The 22,862-nt window shown below is 40.5% G+C and overlaps 1 protein-coding gene across 1 annotated transcript in view; it reads left to right on the top strand.

Annotated features, from left to right (window-relative positions):
• FREM2 (FRAS1 related extracellular matrix 2) overlaps nt 1–20,932 on the top strand; it is a 166,919-nt gene extending 145,987 nt beyond the window's left edge. The window contains exons 16-24 of the mRNA XM_040448280.1: nt 391–722; nt 9,370–9,562; nt 11,457–11,561; nt 12,976–13,103; nt 13,456–13,590; nt 14,632–14,758; nt 15,618–15,805; nt 16,014–16,160; nt 17,653–20,932. Coding sequence (XP_040304214.1) covers nt 391–722; nt 9,370–9,562; nt 11,457–11,561; nt 12,976–13,103; nt 13,456–13,590; nt 14,632–14,758; nt 15,618–15,805; nt 16,014–16,160; nt 17,653–18,165 — 1,868 coding nt within the window. The 3' untranslated portion in view covers nt 18,166–20,932. The remainder of the gene's footprint in view (nt 1–390; nt 723–9,369; nt 9,563–11,456; nt 11,562–12,975; nt 13,104–13,455; nt 13,591–14,631; nt 14,759–15,617; nt 15,806–16,013; nt 16,161–17,652) is intronic.
• The last annotated feature ends 1,930 nt before the right edge of the window (nt 20,933–22,862 follow it).

Here is a 22,862-nt window from a genome sequence, read left to right on the forward strand (position 1 = left end):
TCATTTATAAATCAAAAAAATTTATTGGTTTTCTTATACTTTTAAAATATATTTAATGTCTGGCTTAATGAAAGACAGCTGAATTCTTTTATCTACTTCTGCATTCAATCTGTGGCAATGTGTGATGACCTGTACCCTCTGAAGAAGTCCACGGTACACTAGTGAGAGAATAATGGTGGGAAAGTCAAATAATGCCTTAGAATCATTATGAGAATAGTTTTAGTATCACAGATCTCCTGAAAAATTCCAGGGGACATCTGGGACACCACATTGAGAGTAATCACTGCCATACAGTATTTTATAACACTTGTCTTCTGGAGGATGAAGAAACGACAAGTGTTCTAAGCCCTTTGCTGGTGACAATGGCATCATGATTACATTTCCTCGCAGGCATGCTCCCTGTGATCTCCACTAAAGAGCTTTCCAACTTCGAGCTCACCCTCAGTCCTGACGGCTCAAGAGTTGGAAACCACCAGTGCTCCAATCTTCTGGACTATACTGAGGTGAAGACCCACCATGGTTTCTTGACTGATGCTACAAAAAATCCAGAAATAATTGGAGAGACGCATCCTTACCAGTACAGCTCGTCTATCAGAGGTTCCAGTACCTTACGCTTCTATCGAAACCTGAACCTGGAGGCCTGCTTATGGGAGTTTGTTAGCTACTATGACATGTCAGAACTTCTGACTGACTGTGGAGGCACCATCGGGACGGATGGACAGGTATGGATTTTGAACATCTGAGCTTCGGTCACTGGAAAAGCCAGTTGGTTCTGTCCAAGTATACAGATTTGGACTAAAGCCCACCTCCAGGCTTCCATCTTGGTGGTAGTTCATTAGGCACAAGAGACACTGTCATGACTGGTGTGAAAATTCATGTCTGCTTCTGGAATCATTATCATTGTCTTTGTATCAAAGGGTCACTGTATAATTATTGCCATAAAGTCCAAGTCTCTTCTGATATTATAAAATTCCAAGTACTAATTTCTTTTCAAAGCATACATCATCATTTATTGTGTATACATACAGATGTCTGTAATGTATCATAAATCATCTAAGATGAGGATTTTCAATCCTCTGGTGAGTTCAGTTTTTCTTCTTCCTTAGTTTCTTCCTGCACCTTCTATCTTTCTGTCCTTTATCCCGTCTTCTCCTGCCTAGTTTTCAAATCCCCTTTGCCTCCCAGTCTGCTTCATTTCTCCATCACTAACATAGTCAAAAGCATTTGTACTACAGTCTTATTGTTATTCCTCCTCTGTGTTTATTGACTCTTCTTCATACTACGCAGACATTTGCACATAAAATACACAACACACACACACACACACACAAAATCCCTACCCTCATCATCATGAACAAAGTTGTCAAAATGATGAAGAGGCAAGATCTCCATTGGCAGTTATGATAGAGAATCTAAAATATGTTGAGTGTAGTTTAGAAGCATAATGAGTGTTTGAACTAAAAGCCATGCTCTGTCCTACCTGGACTAAACAAAGAGTTTATATAAGCAGGCTTACACATTAAAGTGTTGAATGGTACCCCGTATGTATCATGTCTTTCAAGACTTCGCCAGGGTGAGGCCGGATTTTGACCGATCTATATCCCCGTGGTGTTAAAGTATAAAACATGTAGTAGCATTAGAAATGTGAATGACAACAGTATCAGTTTAACCTGAGGCGAAGCTGTGAAACCTGACACATTCAGCTAGTGTTGATGTGGAATGGTCAGCATTGATTACATCTGGGGACTACTGGACTCCCAGGTAATGAGACGTTATCTCCATCTCCTCTGAAAGCAGCAAAATATTCAGAAACTTGCAAGGATTAGTAAAAATTCACAAAACACCAACAGGAAGACAGTACGGAATGCTGGAAAGAGCATGGATATTAGAAACTAGCACATGTAGACCTAAATTTGGCTCTGAGGTTTTCTAGCTTTGTGTCCCTGGGTGAGTTACTTAAGCCCTCGGAAGTGTTACCTCTTCAGGTCCCTCTTCCCCAGTGTGTCTTTGCCACCAGAAAGAAACGTGAAAGAAAAAAGTCTTCCCCCAGAATAAAAATCAAGGCTCATATTAACAAATCTACGTCAGCCTTTTCCTTTATAGGTCAAATATCCCTGGTTCCTTCAGCTGGGACTCACAGAACTTGTTTCCAATCCGTTATTCAATCATTCCGGTTTTCCTTCTCATTGCTCTTCTCTCAGGATCTTGCATAAGTCACAGGATCTGTCAGCATAGACAAAATTAGATATATAATAGGATTACATTTTAGTTCCAGTTCTTTGTTATCATTCACTCAGTACCATGGAGCTTTTCTATGGGTCTCACCTAGGCTATAGTTTATTTTCACCCTCAAGAATGTTTTCCATCTTTTCTGCAAAGTGGCAGCATTTTTTGATCCTTTATATCTGCAACCCACACAGCCTTCTCTAGTGAAAACCTTGCACTTGCCCGCTGAAGTCCTATCCTATTACATCTGCCCACTTCTTCAGTGTCTCAAGGGCATTATTTTTTTTTAATATTTATTTATTTTAGAGAGAGAGCACAAGCAGGGGAGGGGCAGAGAGAGAGGGAGACACAGAATCCAAAGTAGGCTCCAGACTCTGGCTGTCAGCACAAAACCCAACGCAGAACTGTGAGATCATGACCTGAAGTCGTACGCTTTGCCCCAAGGCCATTCTGAATGCAAATTCTGTCCCTCTAATGTGTTCATGTCTCTAGCCAAATCTTACCATAAAATGCTCAGCTAAATTGACTATACTTTGCTCTGTGTGTGTGTGTGTGTGTGTGTGTGTGTGTGTGTGTTTAAATCACAGTTCCTCTATTTAATTTTTTAACTTCAGTGTTTTTTCCTTCCTATCACCACCGCCAGGCAGAAAAGTCACTGCCCTGCTTCTGTAGTTCAGCTGTCAGCGGTTCTGCTCCATTAGGTGAAAGCTAGCAGCCGGAGGCTGAAGTTAAGATTTACCTCCCTGAAAGGCTTCTGGTATCTAACACTAGGAATAGAAGAATTATCTCATCCAATTCTTAACTGGTTTGCATTACCTTCCTAAGATGCCCAGATGCATATAGGAGTTTCTTCTTAGAAGCTTTGTTTTTGTTTTTGTTTTTGTTTTTTTTTGCTTTAGAATTGTTGAAAATAAATCTAATAGTATCACCATCACAATCAACATAAATAGAGATGACCGGATTCAGTATAAATCACTGAAATTTCAGGATCTTGTTATAAAATTTTAAAAGCCTCAGTATAAACTAAACATTAATATAATCTAATAAGACATGTTGATCACTCTCTTAGAGTGGAGCTCAGAGATGTTCATCTCCATTTCCCCTACTTTCTTCCTTAGGCTTAAACTTTTACTTCTCCCCACCTCCCCCCAACACACACATTACTTAAATATAGGTGAGGAAGAGGAAAATATAAAGTAGAAGAAATATAGTAGCTCTTTGAGATATTTCCCTAATTTTCCCCATTACTTTTGAGTTCTGGAGAAAAAGAGAAAATACCTAATGATTGTACTAATGATAACAATAATGATAATAATAGCAATAGCTAACAATTATTTAATGTCTACTCTGTGCCCGCCATTCTTCTAAATACATATTTCCACAAATTCTGTCCTCACATTATGAAACAAATATGAATTTTTCCCCCTTATTAGACATAAGAAGGCTGAAGCAAAGAGAATTCAAATAATGGCCCAAATTCAATTCGCTTGTAAACCTGTGCTGTTAACCACATCATGATTCTTATCTGGACATCTAATTGAGTGAATTAAATGCCATTTGATTGGGTGAATGACAGGAATGGATGTGGTCCCAGATATAATTGCAGGAAAGGCAAATGTACTTCTCTGTGCTTGGGACCAAAATGCTGCCCAACCATGGTCATGAGAATGCATGCCAGTTAGGTCTATGCCCCCTGCTGATAAAGTTATACAAATCCAAAACTTAGCTCACAACTGTGAGATCATGACCTGAGCCAAAATCAAGAGTTGGATGCTTAACTGCCTAAGCCACCTAGGCACCCCTCTAAAATTATATTTAATGAGATATTTTACTTTTTTTTTGCTACTGTCTTTGAAGTCTGGTGTGTATTTTGCATGCACAACACATCTCAATTCTGACTGGACTCATTTTGAATGGTCAGTAGCCACACATGGCTAGTGGTTACCATATTGGGAAGCACTGATTAAACTATTTACCCAAGGTCTTTTTTTTTTCATTTTTAAAGTTTATTCATTTATTTTTGAGAGAGATAGAGACAGTGTGAGTGGAGGAGGGGCAGAGACAGAGAGAGAGAGAGAGAGAGAGAGAGAGAGAGAGAGAATCCCAAGCAGGCTCCACACCATCAGCACAGAGCCCAATGCGGGGCTCAAACTCACAAAACCATGAGATCATGACCTGAGCCAAAACCAAGAGTCTGAAACTTGACTGACTAAGCCACCCGGGCTCCCCTACCCAAGGTCTTTTAATTAAACCACACAGGTTGAAAACAATGATCATTTAAAAATATTTTACAATCTTGTATCTACCCACCTTTATGTGGGATATGTGGTTTGTGCTTATTTCAAAGATTAAAAATTGAAGTAGAATTGTTAGAATGTTATCTGACTACCACTAGTATGGATTTCTCACGGATTGAAATTTCTTTCTATTGCTCCTTTTGTTACCAGAAATATGTCTACATCATCAAGATGGTGGTGTTTGTGAATGTGTAAAGAAGGCTCATCGATCTCAATAGCTTAAAGTCTCAATAAAACATGTACTTAGCTACCCAGGGGAGATCATTGTTTTAACAAGTTAGAATCTTTAGCCAAGGGATTAGTAGTATTAGCAGTCTACACATCCAGGAACACTTGGAAGAAAGAGGCCTAGGCTTGTGTCCACATACAAGACTTTCTGAAGTCTTATGAGATCAGAGATGCATAAGGGAGACCCTGGAATGAGGTAGGGTCAATACTGGTCCACAGATTCCTTAGTATTTAGGATAACTTTATGGGATATTTACAATGATAGAATTAGAAATTAACTAAATGACCAATAATAGAATAGTTACGATTACCCACAAGGTAAAAATATTATATAGCCATCAAAAGTCATGTATCTGAAGAATTTTCCTTGTCATGAGAAAATGCTAACAACATTAAGTTAAAAAGCAATATACAAGGTAGTATAAATGATATTACATTGCTACTATTAAAAATGTGTGTGTATATTGGAGAGAACTAGAAAATTTGGCTGTGCACAATGATAACAGACTAATGAACAAGATTTTTCTTTTTAGATGCTTTTAGTTTCCCAGCTTTCCACAGAACTAACATTAATCTCACTTAAAAAAAAACCAAAGAAACCATGAGGTGCCTGGGTGGCTCACATGGTTAAGCATCCAACTCTTGGTTTTGATTCAGGTCATGATCTCATGATCATTGAGATCGAGCCCCGTGTTGGGCTCTGTACTGACAGCGTGAGCCTGCTTGGAATTCTCTCTCTCCCTCTGCCTCTCCCCACTGCCCCCCTGCCATGTACACACACATACTCTCTATCTTAAATAAATAAATAAATAAATAAATAAATAAATAAATAAATTTTTATTGACTACATATTAAAATGTAATATATTTGATATACTGGACTAAGTAAGCTATTCTTAAAGTTAGTTTAGCATGTTTCTCTTTACTTTTTTTCTTAATGTTTACTTTTGAGAGAGAGAGAGTGTGTGAGCAGGGGAGGGGCAGAGAGAGTGGGAGACACGGAATCCGAAGCAGGCTCCAGGCTCTGAGCTGTCAGTTCAGAGCCCTATGTGGGGCTTGAATTCATGAACCGCGAGATCATGACCTAGGCCAAAGTCGGATGTTTAACCCACTGGGCCACCCAGGTGCCCCTCCCTTTACTTTTTGAAGTATGGCTACTAGAAAATTTTAAATTACATGTGTGGCTCACATTATATTTTTATTGAATAGTGCTGGTCTGGATACTTGAATGTTCATGCTGATTGTGCTGAATAATCTTGGGCAAGCCAATTGACTTCTTCATGGCTTAATTTCAACACATGTAGAATATAGTCTTGCTTGAGTAAAAGGTGCAGAAGAACAAAGTAAATCTAGATAGGTTTTATTAATACAATATATACTGCCAACTTTTTTTTTTTTTACGTTTATTTATTTTTGAGACAGAGAGAAACAGAGCATGAACGGGGGAGGGGCAGAGAGAGAGAGGGAGACACAAAACCTGAAACAGGCTCCGGGCTCCGAGCTGTCAGCACAGAGCCCGATGCAGGGCTCGAACTCACTGACTGCAAGATCATGACGTGAGCCGAAGTCAGTCGCCCAACTGACTGAGCCACCCAGGCGCCCCTATACTGCCAACTTCTATAAGAAGCAGTGCGTATATATACTGCCTACTTCAATAAGGCAATATTTAAGTTGGATGGCTTAAGCTGTATGCCCCAATAAGTGAAGATTTTTTTTTATTTAAGTTTGTTTATTTAATTTTTTGTTTGAGAGAGAGAGTGTGTGCACGCAGGGGAGAGGCAGAGAGAAAAAGAGAGAGAATCCCAAGCATGCTCTGTGCCATCAGTGCAGAGCCCAATATGGGTTTCGAACCCACCACAAACCATGAGATCATGACTTGAGCTGAGATCAAGAGTCAGGTGTTTGACCGACTGAGTCACCCAGGCACCTCCCAGATAAGTGAACAATTAAATCTGTGATTTACCTCAACTCTAGTTCCCACCTTAGACAGCATTCTGAGTATAATTTTTCTTTTAGAGTATTCATCTTCTTTCCTGTTATTTCCCTCTCCTACCCATCTGACATGGCCCAGCAGAAATTCCTTTGTCCCTTCAGCTGACAATACCTCCCCAAATATATACTTGCTGCCCATTATTAGCCACTTAGTAGTGGTAGTGGAAATTGATATCAGTGTTACCTTTTCCAGAGAATTTGCACTTTATATTTTCCCTTCAAATGTGGAAGTTAAAGTATCATTTCATTTTGTTGAAAAAACTCAAAACATCCGGAAGGACCCATAAACTCCTATGTCATGTTACAGTTGCTTGAAGAGCATGTACCACATGTATTTCTTCTAATATAAATAAACACCTTAAAAAGCCCTGTCATACAGGCAGAAAGAAAATTAAGTACTCATTAAGATGACGTCCAGAAGTTAAGTTGACCCCATTGCATTCTTCAGTTTTTCTGGAATGAACAGGAGGTGACGTGGGTGATTGACATTGTTCCATTGGCTACACTTACTCCAGACAGCGGTTCTAAGCAGACACAGAAGACCTGGCCGTGATGAGCAAGAAAAGGCAGTCAGATGCTGATTCCATGTCCAGAAATGGCCAAACTCTTAAGTTACCACAAGAACCAATCAAAGAAAATAGAATTAGAGAGCTTTGTGCCAAGTAACTTATTCGTAGGAAGTGAATGCTAGTAGTTCTCTCCAAGATAGTAACATTTGATACATAACACTGGCAAAAATGATTAGCACCTAGAAAGTTTAATTGGAAACTCATGCTTAAAGCCTAATTTTTAAAAGTTTATTAAAATCACAGGATGAAATATTAATCTTAATTTCCAGGGGAATATACATTGACATAATCACTCTCCTTTACACTGAGTATTAAAATTGCACTACAAGATCCAGTTCTCATTAACTGCAATGATATCGACACTTCACAAAAATAATCTCAAAGGACTTTGGTTGCAAGGCCCCCCTTCTGCGGGCCGGGCTAGCAGATGATGGGGAATGCTAGCCACTACACTGCTAGGAATCAAATCATTTGCTTGGATGATGGTTTCCTTTTTACATATTTTTGCTGGCAATTCACGTCATCATTTTTGTGATTTAAGGAGTTTATTTTTTAGTCTATAATAAAGTGATAAATTACTGCTCTCATGATTCATATTATTCACCAGCACATGTCTATGATCCCTGTTGCCATTCATTGTGGAAGGAGAATTAGAGTGGTATCAGAAAGCCCAGCTGGAACTTCTCAAGAGTATGATCTGACTTAAGTCTGTTTCCTCTTGTGTAGAAGAGGATATTTGCCCAGCTATTCTGCAAAGCTGTTTGAGACTGAAGTATGATAACGTTGGTTAGGTGATCTTAGGACCGCCCACAGCTGTTTGGAATGTGATGAGGTGTGATAGAGTAGAAAAGCACAGGTCAAAGGCTGGGCTCCAGTAATGGCAGGGGCCACTGAGGAGTCTTAAAGAATTCTGTGAGAAATGTATTTCTTTGAGCCTTAACTTTCCTCTCTCTCTTTTTCTATGCATCATCTATCGATCCATCCATCCAATGACTCATCCATCCATCCATCCAAGCATCTATCCATCCAACCATCCACACATACATATAAATATAATTATGAGGGAGATTAAAAGTATTAAATGGCTTTTATTGTGAACCTAGGGGCTCAATAAATAAATATTAGTTTATCCTATATTAGTCCTAGCCCACCTGCAAAATACCTGAAGAAGGAAAGTGTAAAATTCCAAGCAGTTCACTTCATTTCAACCAATTATTTTTGAGACATATTAAGTGTTACATGTCATTACTAAACATATTTGCTTCTAGGTGTTTCCTGCTTTATTTTATCTTCCTTTATGTAGTAATTTAATAGTATCTTACAGCAGTATTATTCATAATAACTCAAAACAGGAAGTAACCTAGATGACCGTCAACTGATGAACAGCTAAATATGTGTGGCTTATGCGTAAAATGGTAGGCTATTCAGAAATAAAAGTATTGACATGTGCAGCAACATGGATGCACCTTGGAAACATGAGTGAAAGAAACCTGTCACAAAAGACCACATGTTGTTATGATTCCATTTATATGAAAAGTCCAGGATTGACAAATACATAGAGACAGAAAATAGGGCTAGTGGCTGCCAGAGATTTGGAGGAGGAGGGAACAAAAGAATGACTTCTAGTGGGTTTGGGATTCCCTTTGGAGGTGATGAAAATGTCCTAAAATTGACTGTGTTGAAAATTCCACCTCTCCCTGAATATATTAAATACTGTGGGTTTGTCCACTTTAATAGGTGAATTACATGGTATGTGTACTGTATCTTAATAAAGCTGTTACAAAACAAAAAAGACTGTGCAGGCATAATATGCTCAAAACAATGGAATTCACCTTCAAGATTTCTGCCGCATATCCTTTGTTGCAAAGGAAGGTACTGTAGTAACAACTATTTAATTGTTCCATAGTTAAGTGAGGGGACAGTAGTGTAAATGTTGTCACTTCCTTTCCTCAGTGGCTACTAAAAATCTTTAGCTGAGTGGAGACAACAGCTTGTACAAAATTAGACTCCTCTAATTAACCCTGAATCATGTTGATAGGTACAATTTTATTGTTTCAGGTCCTAAATCTAGTACAGTCCTATGTGACCCTTCGAGTGCCTCTGTATGTTTCCTACGTGTTCCATTCTCCTGTTGGGGTAGGAGGCTGGCAACATTTTGACTTGAAGTCAGAGCTCCGTCTGACTTTTGTGTATGACACTGCCATCTTGTGGAATGATGGAATCGGCAGCCCACCAGAAGCGGAACTCCAAGGTGGGTTAATAATTTGGAAAACTTGTTTTCTTACCCATTTGAATTACTTAAGAGGAATTTTTACTCTAGCTTAAACTACTGGAAGTGACCTTCACTATACTTTATATTAAATATTTTAAGATTATTTCGTCATGGAAAAACTAAATCGTATCAATCCTCCAAATTTTGCGTAATATGTGCCTGCTAAATATAACATATATATTTCATGGATATTTAATCCTTACAGTTCATTTTACAGTCAACATGTTTCCTAGATTCTAGAAAATGCATAGAGGAAGTTCCAGTTGAACATAAGAAATGGCACCTCTTGGCTCAGGGAGTGCCTGGGTGGCTCAGTTGTTTACGTGTCTGAGTCTTGATCTCAACTCAGGTCTTGATCTCAGGGTTGTAAGTTCAAGTCCTTGTTGGGCTCCATGTGGGGCATGGAAAAGAGAAAGAAAGAGAGAGAGAGAAAGAAAGAAAGAGAGAAAGAAAGAAAGAAAGAAAGAAAGAAAGAAAGAAAGAAAGATAGATGGAGGGAGGAAGAGAGGGGAAGGAAGGAAGGGAGGAAGGAGAGATATCTTGGATCCTCGTTCTGGCTCCACAACTAACTAGCTGTGTGATCTTGAACATACTCCTTAACCTTTGTGGCACTCAGTTTCTTCTGAAAGATAAGCCAGACCTCCAGTATTCTTTTTATTTTAAAATTCTATTATTCTATGATATTTTAGCTGAATGTTTTGGAACAGTGTAATAAGTACAACTACCTCCTGAGCCCATAAGCATCTGCAAATCTTTCTTTCAGTCTCCACGTCAGAAGTATAATTCAAAGTCCACAAGCATAAAGCTAATTATCTATTAGTAGGATGAGTACTGTTGCTTTTCAGGCCCATGCTGCTATTCTGGTTCCATGCCTATCTGAGCATCATGCCTGCATTACTTACTATGAGCCAGGAGGAAAGTACTATTGACAGTGCATCAAAATTTGCTACCTTAAGCACAGTAAAATCGCCTTAAAGCTATGTGGTAGGTAATATGTGCACCCTGAGTGGTCATTCCAGGTTATTTTACATTTTCATGTTTTAATTCTGTATTTTGCCTTAGAAAATGTATATTTAAGTACATTTTAATGTGGATCCATGCAAGGGTTCTCAAGTATTACATGAGGATCTCATGTTTCCTTCTTCCCTTTTAGAAAAAAAATTTTTAATGTTTTTATTTTATCTTTGAGAGAGAGAGACAGTGTGAGCCAGGGAGGGGCAGAGAGAGGAGACACAGAATCTGAAGTAGGCTCCAGGTTTCTGAGCTGTCGGCACAGAGCCTGATGCGGGCCTCGAACTCAAGGACCATGAGATCATGACCTAAGCCGAAGTCTCAGTATCTGGAACAAACGACCTCAACCGACTGAGCCACCCAGGAGTTTCCTTCTTCTATCTGGAACCAACTTTGGTCACACTGCTAACAGTCTTGGAAAAGCTCCGGAGTTTTTATTAAGCCCGTAAAATTCGGAATCATTCTGGAGAACACAAACCCACTTCTGTGTCCAAATCTTCAACATTTCACAATTTTACTGTGTCCCTCAATTTACAGCTTCATTTATGTAGACTAATGCTTTTGGCGGGGGGGGAATCTTGGTCTGTTATAATCAATCTGTATATTTCATAGTGACCTCTCTCAACGTTCCCTGATTCTATTTTGCCTCCCTTCTAGACATCTTTTCTTGTCAGAAAACAAAACAAAACAAAACAAAACAAAATACTTTTGCATCTCTTATCACTCAGAATTCTTCCGATAGCACCCCTTGGCTAGAATGTTTAAAGATGAGACCGTTCTGACTTCAAATTTGGAAGAAATCCTGCCCATCAGAAGTCCCAGGTCACCCATATTTCCATTCTTGCGCACTCTCCCCATGTAGGTTCTCTCTATCCCACCAGCATGCGCATCGGCGAAGAGGGGCGCTTGGTCGTGAACTTCAAGACGGAGGCTCAGTTCCACGGCTTGTTTGTACTCTCCCATCCGGGTAAGCCCTGTAATCCACTAACAGGCATGCCCTAGACAGCAGGATACAGATTTCCCACACCCACAAGTACCGTGTTTCAGCATGCTTCCGTGGGAGGTCTGAAACCCTACTTTCAAATGAATTATCACTGTGACTTACCTGCAGGGTGCCTGAGAATTGCTCAGCTCCCTCTCATCAGCTACATAGTCATCATTATGTACGTAGATTTTTGGAGAAAACGCAAAAGGGTTAAAGTAAATTTAAAAGAAAATTCTGAGTTCATTTTTGGTGGAGTCTGCCTTGGATAAAGAGCCTAGCAACAACAATCCCCTTCTGTGCTTCAATTCTGTTGTATGAGAAGTGGAATTTTAGGTTGTTTGTTCGGCGAGCCCTTCTCCGTTCACAATTATTTTCTAGACACTGTAAGAAACCTTTGTAACAGAGGCAGAAGTGGCACTTCAGCGTGATACTTACATTTCAGACATGGTAACTAATTATCTTTAATAAGGATTGGCTATGTCATTTTACTAACTGTGACAGCAGATTGTGGTTTGAATATCAACGAGGAGGCAGTCACTGAAATCTTATGTCCAGGCCTTTTTTTTTTTTTTTTTTTATAAAGGACATTTCATTAGACATCTTTTTTAATTTGATTCTCCATATCACTAAATTGGTTTTGCGTATTGTCCCTTTGACAACTGTTGTCAGATTGGAAGGGGAAAATAGTTCACTTACTGTCTTCTCCTTCCTTCCTTTTTCTGGGTTTGAGCTCTAAACAAAGGAGAGAATAGGGCTGAAATTCAGAAGAGAAAGAGGGTTCATTGTAGTTTTATGAGACTGAGCCTCAAGAAAAACAGACCCAAAAAGGCTCATTTTGCTTGATTATAATTGACAGTTCTGGAAAATAAAATTTCTTGGTCTTTACAGGTCCCTTCCACATGTCTACCTTTCTAATAAACTGAATCTTTGTTTAGACACAATTACAGACAATCTAAGTAAAATTAGATTCCACTTATAAATTGGGTTTTCCCGGCTGTGTGGATGCTAATAGACGAAAACTCAGCTCATAGCCCCGGTGCACAATAAATGCATTCACATCAGCTTTTATTGCCCTGCTGCCTCTCCCTGGAAAGTAGCCCTGAACTGTTGGAGCACAATTATCTGCACAAGTATCTCTTGATAGAATTATAAAGTGGAAAAAGGCACTGAATTAGGAATCAGAGGGCACACATCCCAGCTGTGTGATCTTGGGAGAGTCACCATAATCAGTCTCAGCCCGGTTTCTCGGGGACAAAATGAGGACAATTATACCAACACTGTGACTTTGAAAGCTTGGTGTTAAAAGCAAGCAATGTACGATAAGTTACTTTGAAAACTCTAATGTGTTATGTACTCTTTTAACTACTATACCATTATTATAATGGCACTTTTCTAGCATCCTTCACGAGCTCAATGATCATGTCGGCTGACCATCCAGGCCTGACCTTTTCGCTGCGCCTCATAAGGAGTGAACCCACCTATAACCAGCCAGTACAGCAATGGAGCTTTGTCTCTGACTTTGCCGTAAGTGACTCAGGCTCTTACTTAAGTTTGCTTTTCTGCTGCCTTTGATTACACCTCAGATTCTTTTTTTTTTTTTTTTTAATGTAGTTTATTGTCAAGTTGGCTAACATACAGTGTGTACAGCGTGCTCTTGGTTTGGGGGGTAGATTCCCATGGTCCGTCGCTTCCATGCAATACCCGGTGCTCATCCCCAACGAGTGCCTTCCTCAATGCCCGTCACCCATTTTCCCCTCTCCCCCGCACCACCCCCCCATCAACCCTGTTTGTTCTCTGTATTTAAGAATCTCTTACGGTTGGCCTCCACCTCAGATTTCTACATGAAGAACATAAACGTCCTCTCTTCTCCTCAAAGGTGCGTGACTATTCGGGGACCTACACCGTAAAGCTGCTGCCATGCACCATTCCATCGAATCAAGAGTACCGCCTGCCAGTCACCTGCAACCCCAGAGAGCCTGTCGCCTTTGACCTTGACATACGGTTCCAACAGGTGTGCCTTTTGGAGTTATTTTCCCCTGACTTACAGAATCCCATTTTATTAAGGTCACGGTCTTCTCAGTAAAAACAAATAAATAAATCCACCCAATGACTTTAATTCTCACATGCTGAGAAAAAAGGAAGTCAGACAAGAAGGAAGCAAGAAAGGAAGGAAAGAGGAAAGAACTGCCCTTTATCTGGCATTGGTTCAGGGTATGCAACTCAGAGTTGAAGAGTATGCAAGGGTTGGGGCGCCTGGGTGGCTCAGTCGGTTGAGCGTCCGACTTCAGCTCAGGTCATGATTTCACCGTTTGTGAGTTCAAGACCCACTTCAGGCTCTGGACTGACAGATTGGGGTCTGCTTCTAATTCTCTGTCTCCCTCTCTCTCTGCCCCTCCCCCGCTCGCACAAGCTTTCCCTCTCCCTCTCTCTCCCTCTCTTTCTCTCTCTCTTTCAAAAATAAATAAACATTAAAATTTTTTAAAAAGTATAGAAGGGGTTTTTTTTGTTTGTTTTTTGTTTTTGTTTTTCTTATGTGATCTTGTCTCCTCCTGGAGTTTGCTGCCTTGAGGGCTGAGAATTTTCCCAAGAGTTCTTCTGCACTTCTTTATCTTATTCTTGATCTTCAAGGAAAGTAAATATCCTATAGTTCATGCCACCTCAAAGGGCCTGACTGCCATTATATATTAAAAGACAGGTGATGGCACTTTTTGTCCAAGAACTTCTATTAAGAGCTGGCCTTCCACTGACCTTGATATACCCTGTTACACCAATGGAAAAGAACTCAAGCAGTGCTATTTAGTCCCAGCCAAAAAATTTCACTTCACCAGGTCTGCCTTCTCAAGAAAGACAGAGCCAGTGTTATAATTCCCTTCATTAGTTTGGTTGGGTGTGAAAATCGCAGTGCAGGCTTTAGGACTCCGCAGGTCCATGTACACAGCTGTGTGCGTGTGTGTGTGTGTGTGTGTGTGTGTGTGTGTGTGTGTGAATAATGTATTTATGCACCACCAGAACAATCAACAACACGTAAAAGGGCTTTTACGCTTGGTTTCAGGTCAGCGACCCGGTAGCAGCTGAGTTTAGCTTGAACACCCAAATGTACCTACTCTCCAAGAAGAGTCTCTGGTTGTCTGATGGATCCATGGGATTTGGGCAAGAGAGTGATGTCGCCTTTGCAGAAGGTATCATTTCACAAGGGGGACACCTGCTCTGTTTGCCATTGCATCTGTTGGGCTTTGCTCTCTTGGGATCATGTTTGAGAGGGGAAATTGTAACCCCTGCTATTGTTATGAGAATATCACTGGGTCTTTGCCACTCTGACAGGGATGGGGTAGGGCCACTGAAATTGTATCTATGTTATTGGATGGTTTTTCTTCTGGGGAAATAAAGAATTTATTTCTATGTCCCTTACCTAAGTGACTTTTGGAACAAATCTAGGTTTGTTTTCTTCAGTCTTTTCTCAAGGTGCATAGACTCAAATCCTACAGCTCCTTGAGATTATAAATGCCTCATGGGCAAGGGTTATGGCTGCCTTGTTCAGTGATGTCTTTCTAACACCTAGCAAAATGCCTAACATGCATGGCAGGAGTTTAGTACTAGCTGTGAAAAAGATGATTGAATACCAGGGAATTTCCCTAAACTCTCTTTCAAAATCAAATAAAGCTAACCCAGCTTTTTTATCGATATTCCTTTTTTATAGACTTTATTAGTCTGCGTCTTGGCAAGTAATTTGTTTATCTAAAGCAGGTTTTAGCCACAGTGGAATATTATGAATATTAAACCATAGGCCAAGCCTGGAGGTTCTTCCTGCTACCGGTCGAGCACGGGAGGGTCAATAAATCTTCAGCCACATGTAGTCAGTTCTCAAAGTGGTGTTAGCCTGGGAGCGTGTGAGATCCTGAAGGTCTTCCAATATTCGATGCCAGATTAGGAAAAGAAGGAAATACCCTCTGGTGGCATTCCTGTCACAAATTATTTGCAGTGTCACATAGACACATTTTACCATGTAACAGAAATAACATTGCCACGTCTCTGTTTCAGGTGATATAATTTATGGTCGAGTCATGGTAGATCCTGTCCAGAATCTAGGTGATTCCTTTTACTGCAGCATTGAGAAGGTGTTCCTGTGCACTGGAGCTGATGGCTATGTTCCCAAATATAGTCCCACGAATGCAGAATATGGCTGCTTAGCTGATTCTCCTTCGCTCCTGTATAGATTTAAAATTGTGGTAAGTGCTTTGACCCAAACAATGAACTAGGTAGACACTCAAAGTCAAGTGTTTTTGCCTGATGTTTAAAAACAATAGCATCTTTTCAAATGAAACCAAATGGTGACATTTTATACTTATACTTGCACAAAACTAAACGAAAGAAACACTCTGTACTTGCAAAAGTTGTCATTAGCTACAGCACTCCTCATTCTCTTGTTGCTTAAAGGACAAAGCTCAGCCAGAGACACAAGCCACCAGTTTTGGAAATGTCCTGTTTAATGCCAGACTAGCAGTGGATGACCCTGAAGCTGTTCTCTTAGTGAATCAGCCTGGATCCGATGGGTTTAAAGTCGACTCAACAGCACTCTTTCAGGTGGGCCAGTAACAAGCCACTTACAACAGTTCCACGAGGACATTCAGGTTACTTAATATCAGAATGCCCCAGATGTCTTCTATTAAATGGCAGTGACAGTAATGTTGCAGAAGTCATAGTAACATCGAATAAGGTAAGGTAGGTAAGCCCCACAGGACCATATTGAGCACATGGTGGGCATTCTGTAAACTCCCATTGTTATTTTTATTAATGCCTCAACATTACTTTAGGTCCCTGTGTAAAGAAGACCCTCATTCAGCCCAGAATATAAATCTAAGTCTGATGGTTGTGAACTCTGCTTTTCTTCTTCAAAACTTCCTTCCTGTCGACTTTCCACGACCATCTTTATTAGAGTGACCTTGTATGAAACGCTGGATTCCAAAAAACAAGTGGGCGCTGCTCATAAATCTCCACTCCCAAAGACTTTATAAACTAGGACAGGATGTCCTAACCTAGAGGTAGATGGTAAAGAGACCCACATGACCGTAACACTGAGCAGACAATTGAGAAAAATTCAGAGATGTGTTCCCACTGTGAATCCTTGGGGGATCAAGTACACCTTTTAGGAAATTTACTGAAAATTGTCCAGACAGGATGGGCTGCAGAAACACATTATCTTTATTCAACCCTAAAGGAAGAATCTTAAGGAAGTATATTTGTTGTTCTGAGTACTTTTTTAAAATTGTTTTTACTGTTAACACTCAAAGCATTTGACCCCTTCTAAATCCTGAAAGTTTCAAAAAACCATCAGAAAATCCCTTCTTTTCACAGGCCCTGGAAAAGCAGAAAGACTGACCTCTTCTACGGTCTTGTGTGTAAATATGCAGCAAGACAAATCGGACACGAGTCCTGAGGGTCAGAAGGTCTGAGTTCTAGTCCTGCCTCTGCCACTAACTAGTTGAGGGACACAAGCAAGTTACTGCTGTGCATTCTTGTTTACTCGTTGTTGAGATGAATAAGTTAAGCTGTGTGATATTTAAAGCTCTTTACAGCTCTGACGTTCAATGGCTACAAGTCACAGATGACCAAATACTTACCGGCACACCCTCCCTCAAAAGTTGCACAAAATATTTGAGAGTGCTCTACACAAAGCCTTGTACGTACTATACATGCAAAAATAGTAGATTCCAGGGCGCCTGGGTGGCTCAGTTAGATAAGCTTCCGACTTCAGCTCAGGTCATGATCTCACGGTTCGTGGGTTCAAGCCCCACGTCGGGCTCTGTGCTGACAGCTCAGAGCCTGGAGACTACTTGGGATTCTATGCCTCCCTCCCTCTCTCTCTGTCCCTCCCCTGCTCGCATTCATCAGATCTCTCTCTCTCTCTCTCTCAAGAATATAAACATTAAAAAAATTTTTTTGAAAGAGTAGATTCCTTTTTGCAGACTAAAGTCTATTATCAGTTACTGTCTGTGCCATTAACTTCTCTTGCAAAAGTCATGCAGTAGGTTGGTATGGTATTTAATTTTCTAACAAACAGAGCTGTGTTTTCTAGGTGGCTCTGGGCCGAGAGTGGTACATACACACCATCTACACAGTAAGATCGAGAGACAGCGCCAATCGAGGTATTGGCAAAAGAAGCGTGGAGTACCAGCACCACTCTTTGGTGAGTTCAGGGAAGCCCCGGGCAGGTACCAAAGGCCGGAAGAAGAGGGAGATGAGGAGCCCACCCCCGCTGGCCTGGGAAATAGGTGCTGAAAACAACCGGGGAACAAACATCCAGCACGTCGCCCTGGACCGCACCAGCAAGAAGCAGATCCCCCGAGGGAGAGTTCCTCCTGACGGCGTCCTCCCCTGGGAGCTCAACCCTCCCAGCTCTGAGGTCAGCCTGGTCACGGTGGTGGGAGGCATCGCCGTGGGGTTACTCACCCTCTGCCTTGCCGCCATCACAGTGACGATGTGCCAGAGCAAGAAGGGCGCCCGGAGAAAGGACGCCCTGAAGGGCTCGGGCAGCAGCAAGCCCATGATGCCCCCACAGAGCCACCACAACGACAGCTCAGAGGTTTGATGACCGCAGGTGGATTCAGCCTTTTCCTCAAGTGCCTCGGAAAGACGATAGAAACCCAAATGCTTCCGTCAACAGCAGAGCTTTGGGGACTTCTGCTACGAAGCTGCTCAGAGGACCTGACCGGACTACTGAACTTGGATTTGAATTCTGTCTACTCTTTCATGCGTCACAGAACAAATTCAGACCACAGACCGCATCTTTCTTCTTGCCCAAAAGGCATCCTACGCAGAGCCAGCGATGGACCGCCAGGGATGTACTTCACATTTAGGCATTTTCTCCACACAGCGGAGACAAATCTATTCAGAGGTGCTACAGACTCCGTCAGAAGTTTAAGAGGAGTCTATTGTTGCTATGTTAGTCTGAACCTTGAAGGTGCAATTATCACATCATTTATTCACTGCCTAACAGTGTATTACTAGGACGGTTTAATTGCGAGTCTGAAAGGATGATAAACACACTGTTTATTATGACAAGTTTTCTAACAGGCGAAGACGGCACAGAAGTATGACCAGGGATAGCTCAACCCATAATTCACCTCTTCTGCTACATGGGAGGGAATGGAAGGAAAGAGAGAGGGAAGTAACTGACTAGTTTGGATTTGAATTATGGTGTCCTTGTTTTATTTGCTTATTTAATTTTAAATTAAACCAAAGAATGTGTTCCATCTGGAAGAGATTGTTGAAGAAAGACTTTGCTGTTCTATAGTGAGAAGTAGTCGAGTTCTTGCATGGTAGGATACCTAATTGGTGCTCAGCATTTGCGGGAAATGAGAGGGTTGGTGGCGTTTGGATGATGAAGAAATGCTATAGCGTTAGATTTGCATTTGTAAGACAATGTTCTCTAAGAACTGAGCCTAGATATTTGCAGTATTGAACCCACAGATGATAATGAAAAATATCATTACAGGTGGTGGAGGGAGAAAGTGATATTTATTAGCATAACGTGTTTAACCAAAGTGCCTCTATACACATTTTATAGAACATTTTGCCAGATGACACCTGAGGTTAACCCTCAGAGTAGCACAATCACATAACAATGTCCAGAACTCGAACTGGCCATAGGACATTTCATTAACTTGCTAATCAGCATCTGCCCTAAGCCAGGGGACTCTCTGCCGCTGTCATTCCAGAGGTGGTCTTGGAGGTGCCTTCTTCTTCTTTGATCCAGGAGGAGAGTAGCATTCTGTGACATCTGCAATTTAGGGAGCTGATGCAGTGCGATCCCTGAGTATCTGAAAATGTAATGCTTGACACCGCTTACAGTGTTAAAAACCAAGAAACATAGGGAGCTTCCTTGGCAAGGCTCCTGTCGCCTTTCTGGAAAAAAAAAAAATGTGCTTTTACCAAATGGCAGAGATTTCGGTTGGAAAGGGAAGGAAAATGTCAGTGGTCTCATGACCAATCTTCCAAAAGCTAGTAAATGTATTTCAAGCAAAAAGAAGGTCGGGAGAAAAAGAACCGTGCCTAAAGACTAACCAACCCTCAAATGTCGCCTGGAATCCCCTTTCACTTGCATCCATAGCCTGGCCACACTGGACATCTAGTGGAATGGATCTTACCTGGTGTCTGTGAGCACCAACCATCTCTTTATTGGAAAGAAAAAAAAAGAATCTACACTGGTGCTGAGAGAGAGAGGTGAAAAGTGTCTGATACTCGCCTCTCTTCTTTTGGGCAGCTCTGCACTTGACATTCAAAGTCTTTCAAAGAACATGGTGGACCGTAGTCCCCTTCCATTGGGGAATTTACAAATATCACCTCTTACTCAAAGGTGTCCCCCCACCCTGGGACTTACATAAAGTACTGGATGGCCCAGGAGTTCAGTTGTCAAATAAACATCAGTGCTTTCTTAATTGTCCCCTTTCCCTTTGCTTCGCATTCTGGCAGATGCTTGGCTACTTCTTCAGTTATCTCGTAACTAGTATAGGCATAAGCATGAATGACGCAGCTCCAAATGTGTGGACTTCTCATGACTTAGCATGGGGTTCAATTCACTTAGATAGCGAGAGCAGGTACCCTCAATTGACCTTATGCTACTTCGGTAGCTTGGGTGCTTCAGAGCCTACCGTGCGGTCTTGGGCGTCTCTGTCACTGAGTGTAGTAATTAGCGAAGCATCGTTACAACATGTCTGTTTTGAGCCTTTGGGCCACACTGGCTTTGTACCAAACTTCACTCCGCAATTAGTTTTTCTAGTGAGATTGCCATATATAAATTGGAGAGTTTATAAAATACAGAACATGTCCATCCTTTCCTAATAAAGAAGTTTCTTCCTCTCCACCCATTTCCTTCTCTCTTTCTCTCCCTTTCTGTCTTCTTCTTTTCCTTCCTCCCCTTGAAAACAGAGAGTCTGTGGGAAGTAGGCAGATACAGCTTTCTCAAGTATAAAGTGTTTGGATTTCGGCATTATTTCTTTTGTATCTATTCACTTAATATGTGATTTAATATACATTAATCATAAAAACTCTTTTTAGTGGAAGAAAGAATCAGGCAAAATGCTTTATTGTTCAATAAAGCAGACCCTTTTTTTCAATATGTTGTTTTTAGAGAATTATGCTGGTATTATCAGATCCAATTACATAAAATAACTTCCCATAGACAACAGGATGTAGCTATAATAGCTCCTTATATGCTCAGTAGCTTCTGACCCTAATTAAAACAAGATTTTCTTGATGTTGCATAGTAAACCCAAAACACAAATATATATATATATATATATAGAGAGAGAGAGAGAGAGAGCCTTAGTAGCTCCCCTAGCATATGAACTATGAAGCATTAAAATACGTAATTATGTTTTAATCATGGTTTTACTTATTCCAGTTCATTCCCTCTGTTAACATTTACTAAATGCTTTCCTAGAATTAGCCACTTTGAGAGATTACACAGAAACCAAGATATCCTCCCTGCTCTCAGGCAGGTTATGCTCAAATGTGGCATTTCTCTTAGTCTAAAGGAATCAAGATTTACATTAGGTCCTCCCCTGGACCAGGAACACACCAGGCGTATCTGTGAACCACAATTTAAAAATCTCTCCAGAGCGCAGACAGTGGCTCTAATCTTTTTCATCTGAAAGAACCCCACATGTTATAGATCATTCTGCTTGTGGACCTCATGCAAAATGTCTCAGATCAATAATTTAATGGAATTTCCCTTCAGAAATCTACACAGAGAAGGTACGTTGCAGGGATGTGGATAGCCCTGTATATCCTTTTCCTCTGAATGGAAGACATGCCTACTTTATTCCAAGAATGGCATATAACACATAAACTCTTGTTCCAGTCCGTGAATATCCCCAATACCTCCTGAAGTGCACCCTCCCACAAGCCTCCACAATGTTTGAATAGTATGAGTAAAGATCAACTGAAATTCTGCCATGCTACTGCATAGCATTTGTGATAAGAAGGACGGATTCTAGGCTCAATACGAAGGGATTTAGTTCTATAAGCAGCAAACAACTTTATCAAGTTCTCTTACCTCTAAGTCTTTCCCAGGGAACCGACTCCAAGGTCCATTTTAAAAATGGAAATGGAGGGGCGCCTGGGTGGCTCAGTCGGTTAAGCGTCTGACTTCAACTCAGGTCATGATCTCATGGCTTGTGGGTTCGTGCCCGACGGCGGGCTCTGTGTTGACAGCTCAGAGCCTTGAGCCTGCTTCAGATTCTGTGTCTCCCTCCCTCTCTGCCCCTCCCCTGCTCATGCTCTCTCTTTCAAAAATAATTAAACATTAAAAGAAATAATAAAAAGAAATAAAAATAAAAATGAAAATGGACCTGTATGAGAATCATGGAGTCTTTCCTCGTACAAATTGGTGCTAAGGGTTAAAATAGTCCTAGATTGAGAAATGATAAAGTAGCAATAACAGCAGAATGTAATGACATTTAGATTTTTGAAGTTGGAAATTTGATTTCTGCTACTCTTTTGAAAATATCTATTTAGTTTTGGCTGAGAAACCAATTTAGTCCTTTAAAAAGAAAAAGAAGAAAATATCTCTAAAGATGCAAATGTTTTACAAATTTGAAATTTACATAATTGTATTCATTTGAAAACAAGTGAGCTATGATTCTTTGAACAGCTTTCATCTCTTGTAGCCATGATAGCAATAACAAAAGGAAGAAAACAGGTGTCTTTACTAACCCTAGGGCAAACGATGAATAGGGCTTAAATGTTCAATCAGTCCCACTGCAATGCCTCAGAAATGTGCGAGTTGGCAGGAAACTATAAATACTACTATTATCTTGCACACACACAGCCACATGTGCATCTAAAAACAACCAAAGATCTCATTTCTAGAAAAAAAGATGGCCCTAACTACAGTTTGAACTGAAATGGTTCACATGGAGATTTTCGAGAAGGTCAACAGAATGGTTATTTGTATAAACATACTATTGTGGGAAGTTTCTTGGACATTAGTTCAAAGGTTGATGTGTTTCCTTAAGATTTTTTCCTGGTATTGATTCTAGTGTTGCCTGGTAAAGATATAAACACTTTCAGAAAATATTATCTATAGGTTCAGAGTTTCTCTCACTGTCTAGTTCTCCTTGTTGCCATGTCCTTTGATGTTAAGAACAAAAGACAGATTTTGGTAGTTATTTTGATTTTAATAAGGCATTTAAACATAGAAGTTCATGGTATTTTCTATAGTTTTTTTTACCAGAAAGATTATACAGAAAGTTTTTAAGTAAAGAATGCTGATTCCCTCTTGAA

The sequence above is a fragment of the Herpailurus yagouaroundi genome, unplaced genomic scaffold (assembly GCF_014898765.1).
Source record: "Herpailurus yagouaroundi ecotype Mexico unplaced genomic scaffold, PumYag 197, whole genome shotgun sequence".
In the NCBI taxonomy this organism is placed as follows: Eukaryota; Metazoa; Chordata; class Mammalia; order Carnivora; family Felidae; genus Herpailurus; species Herpailurus yagouaroundi.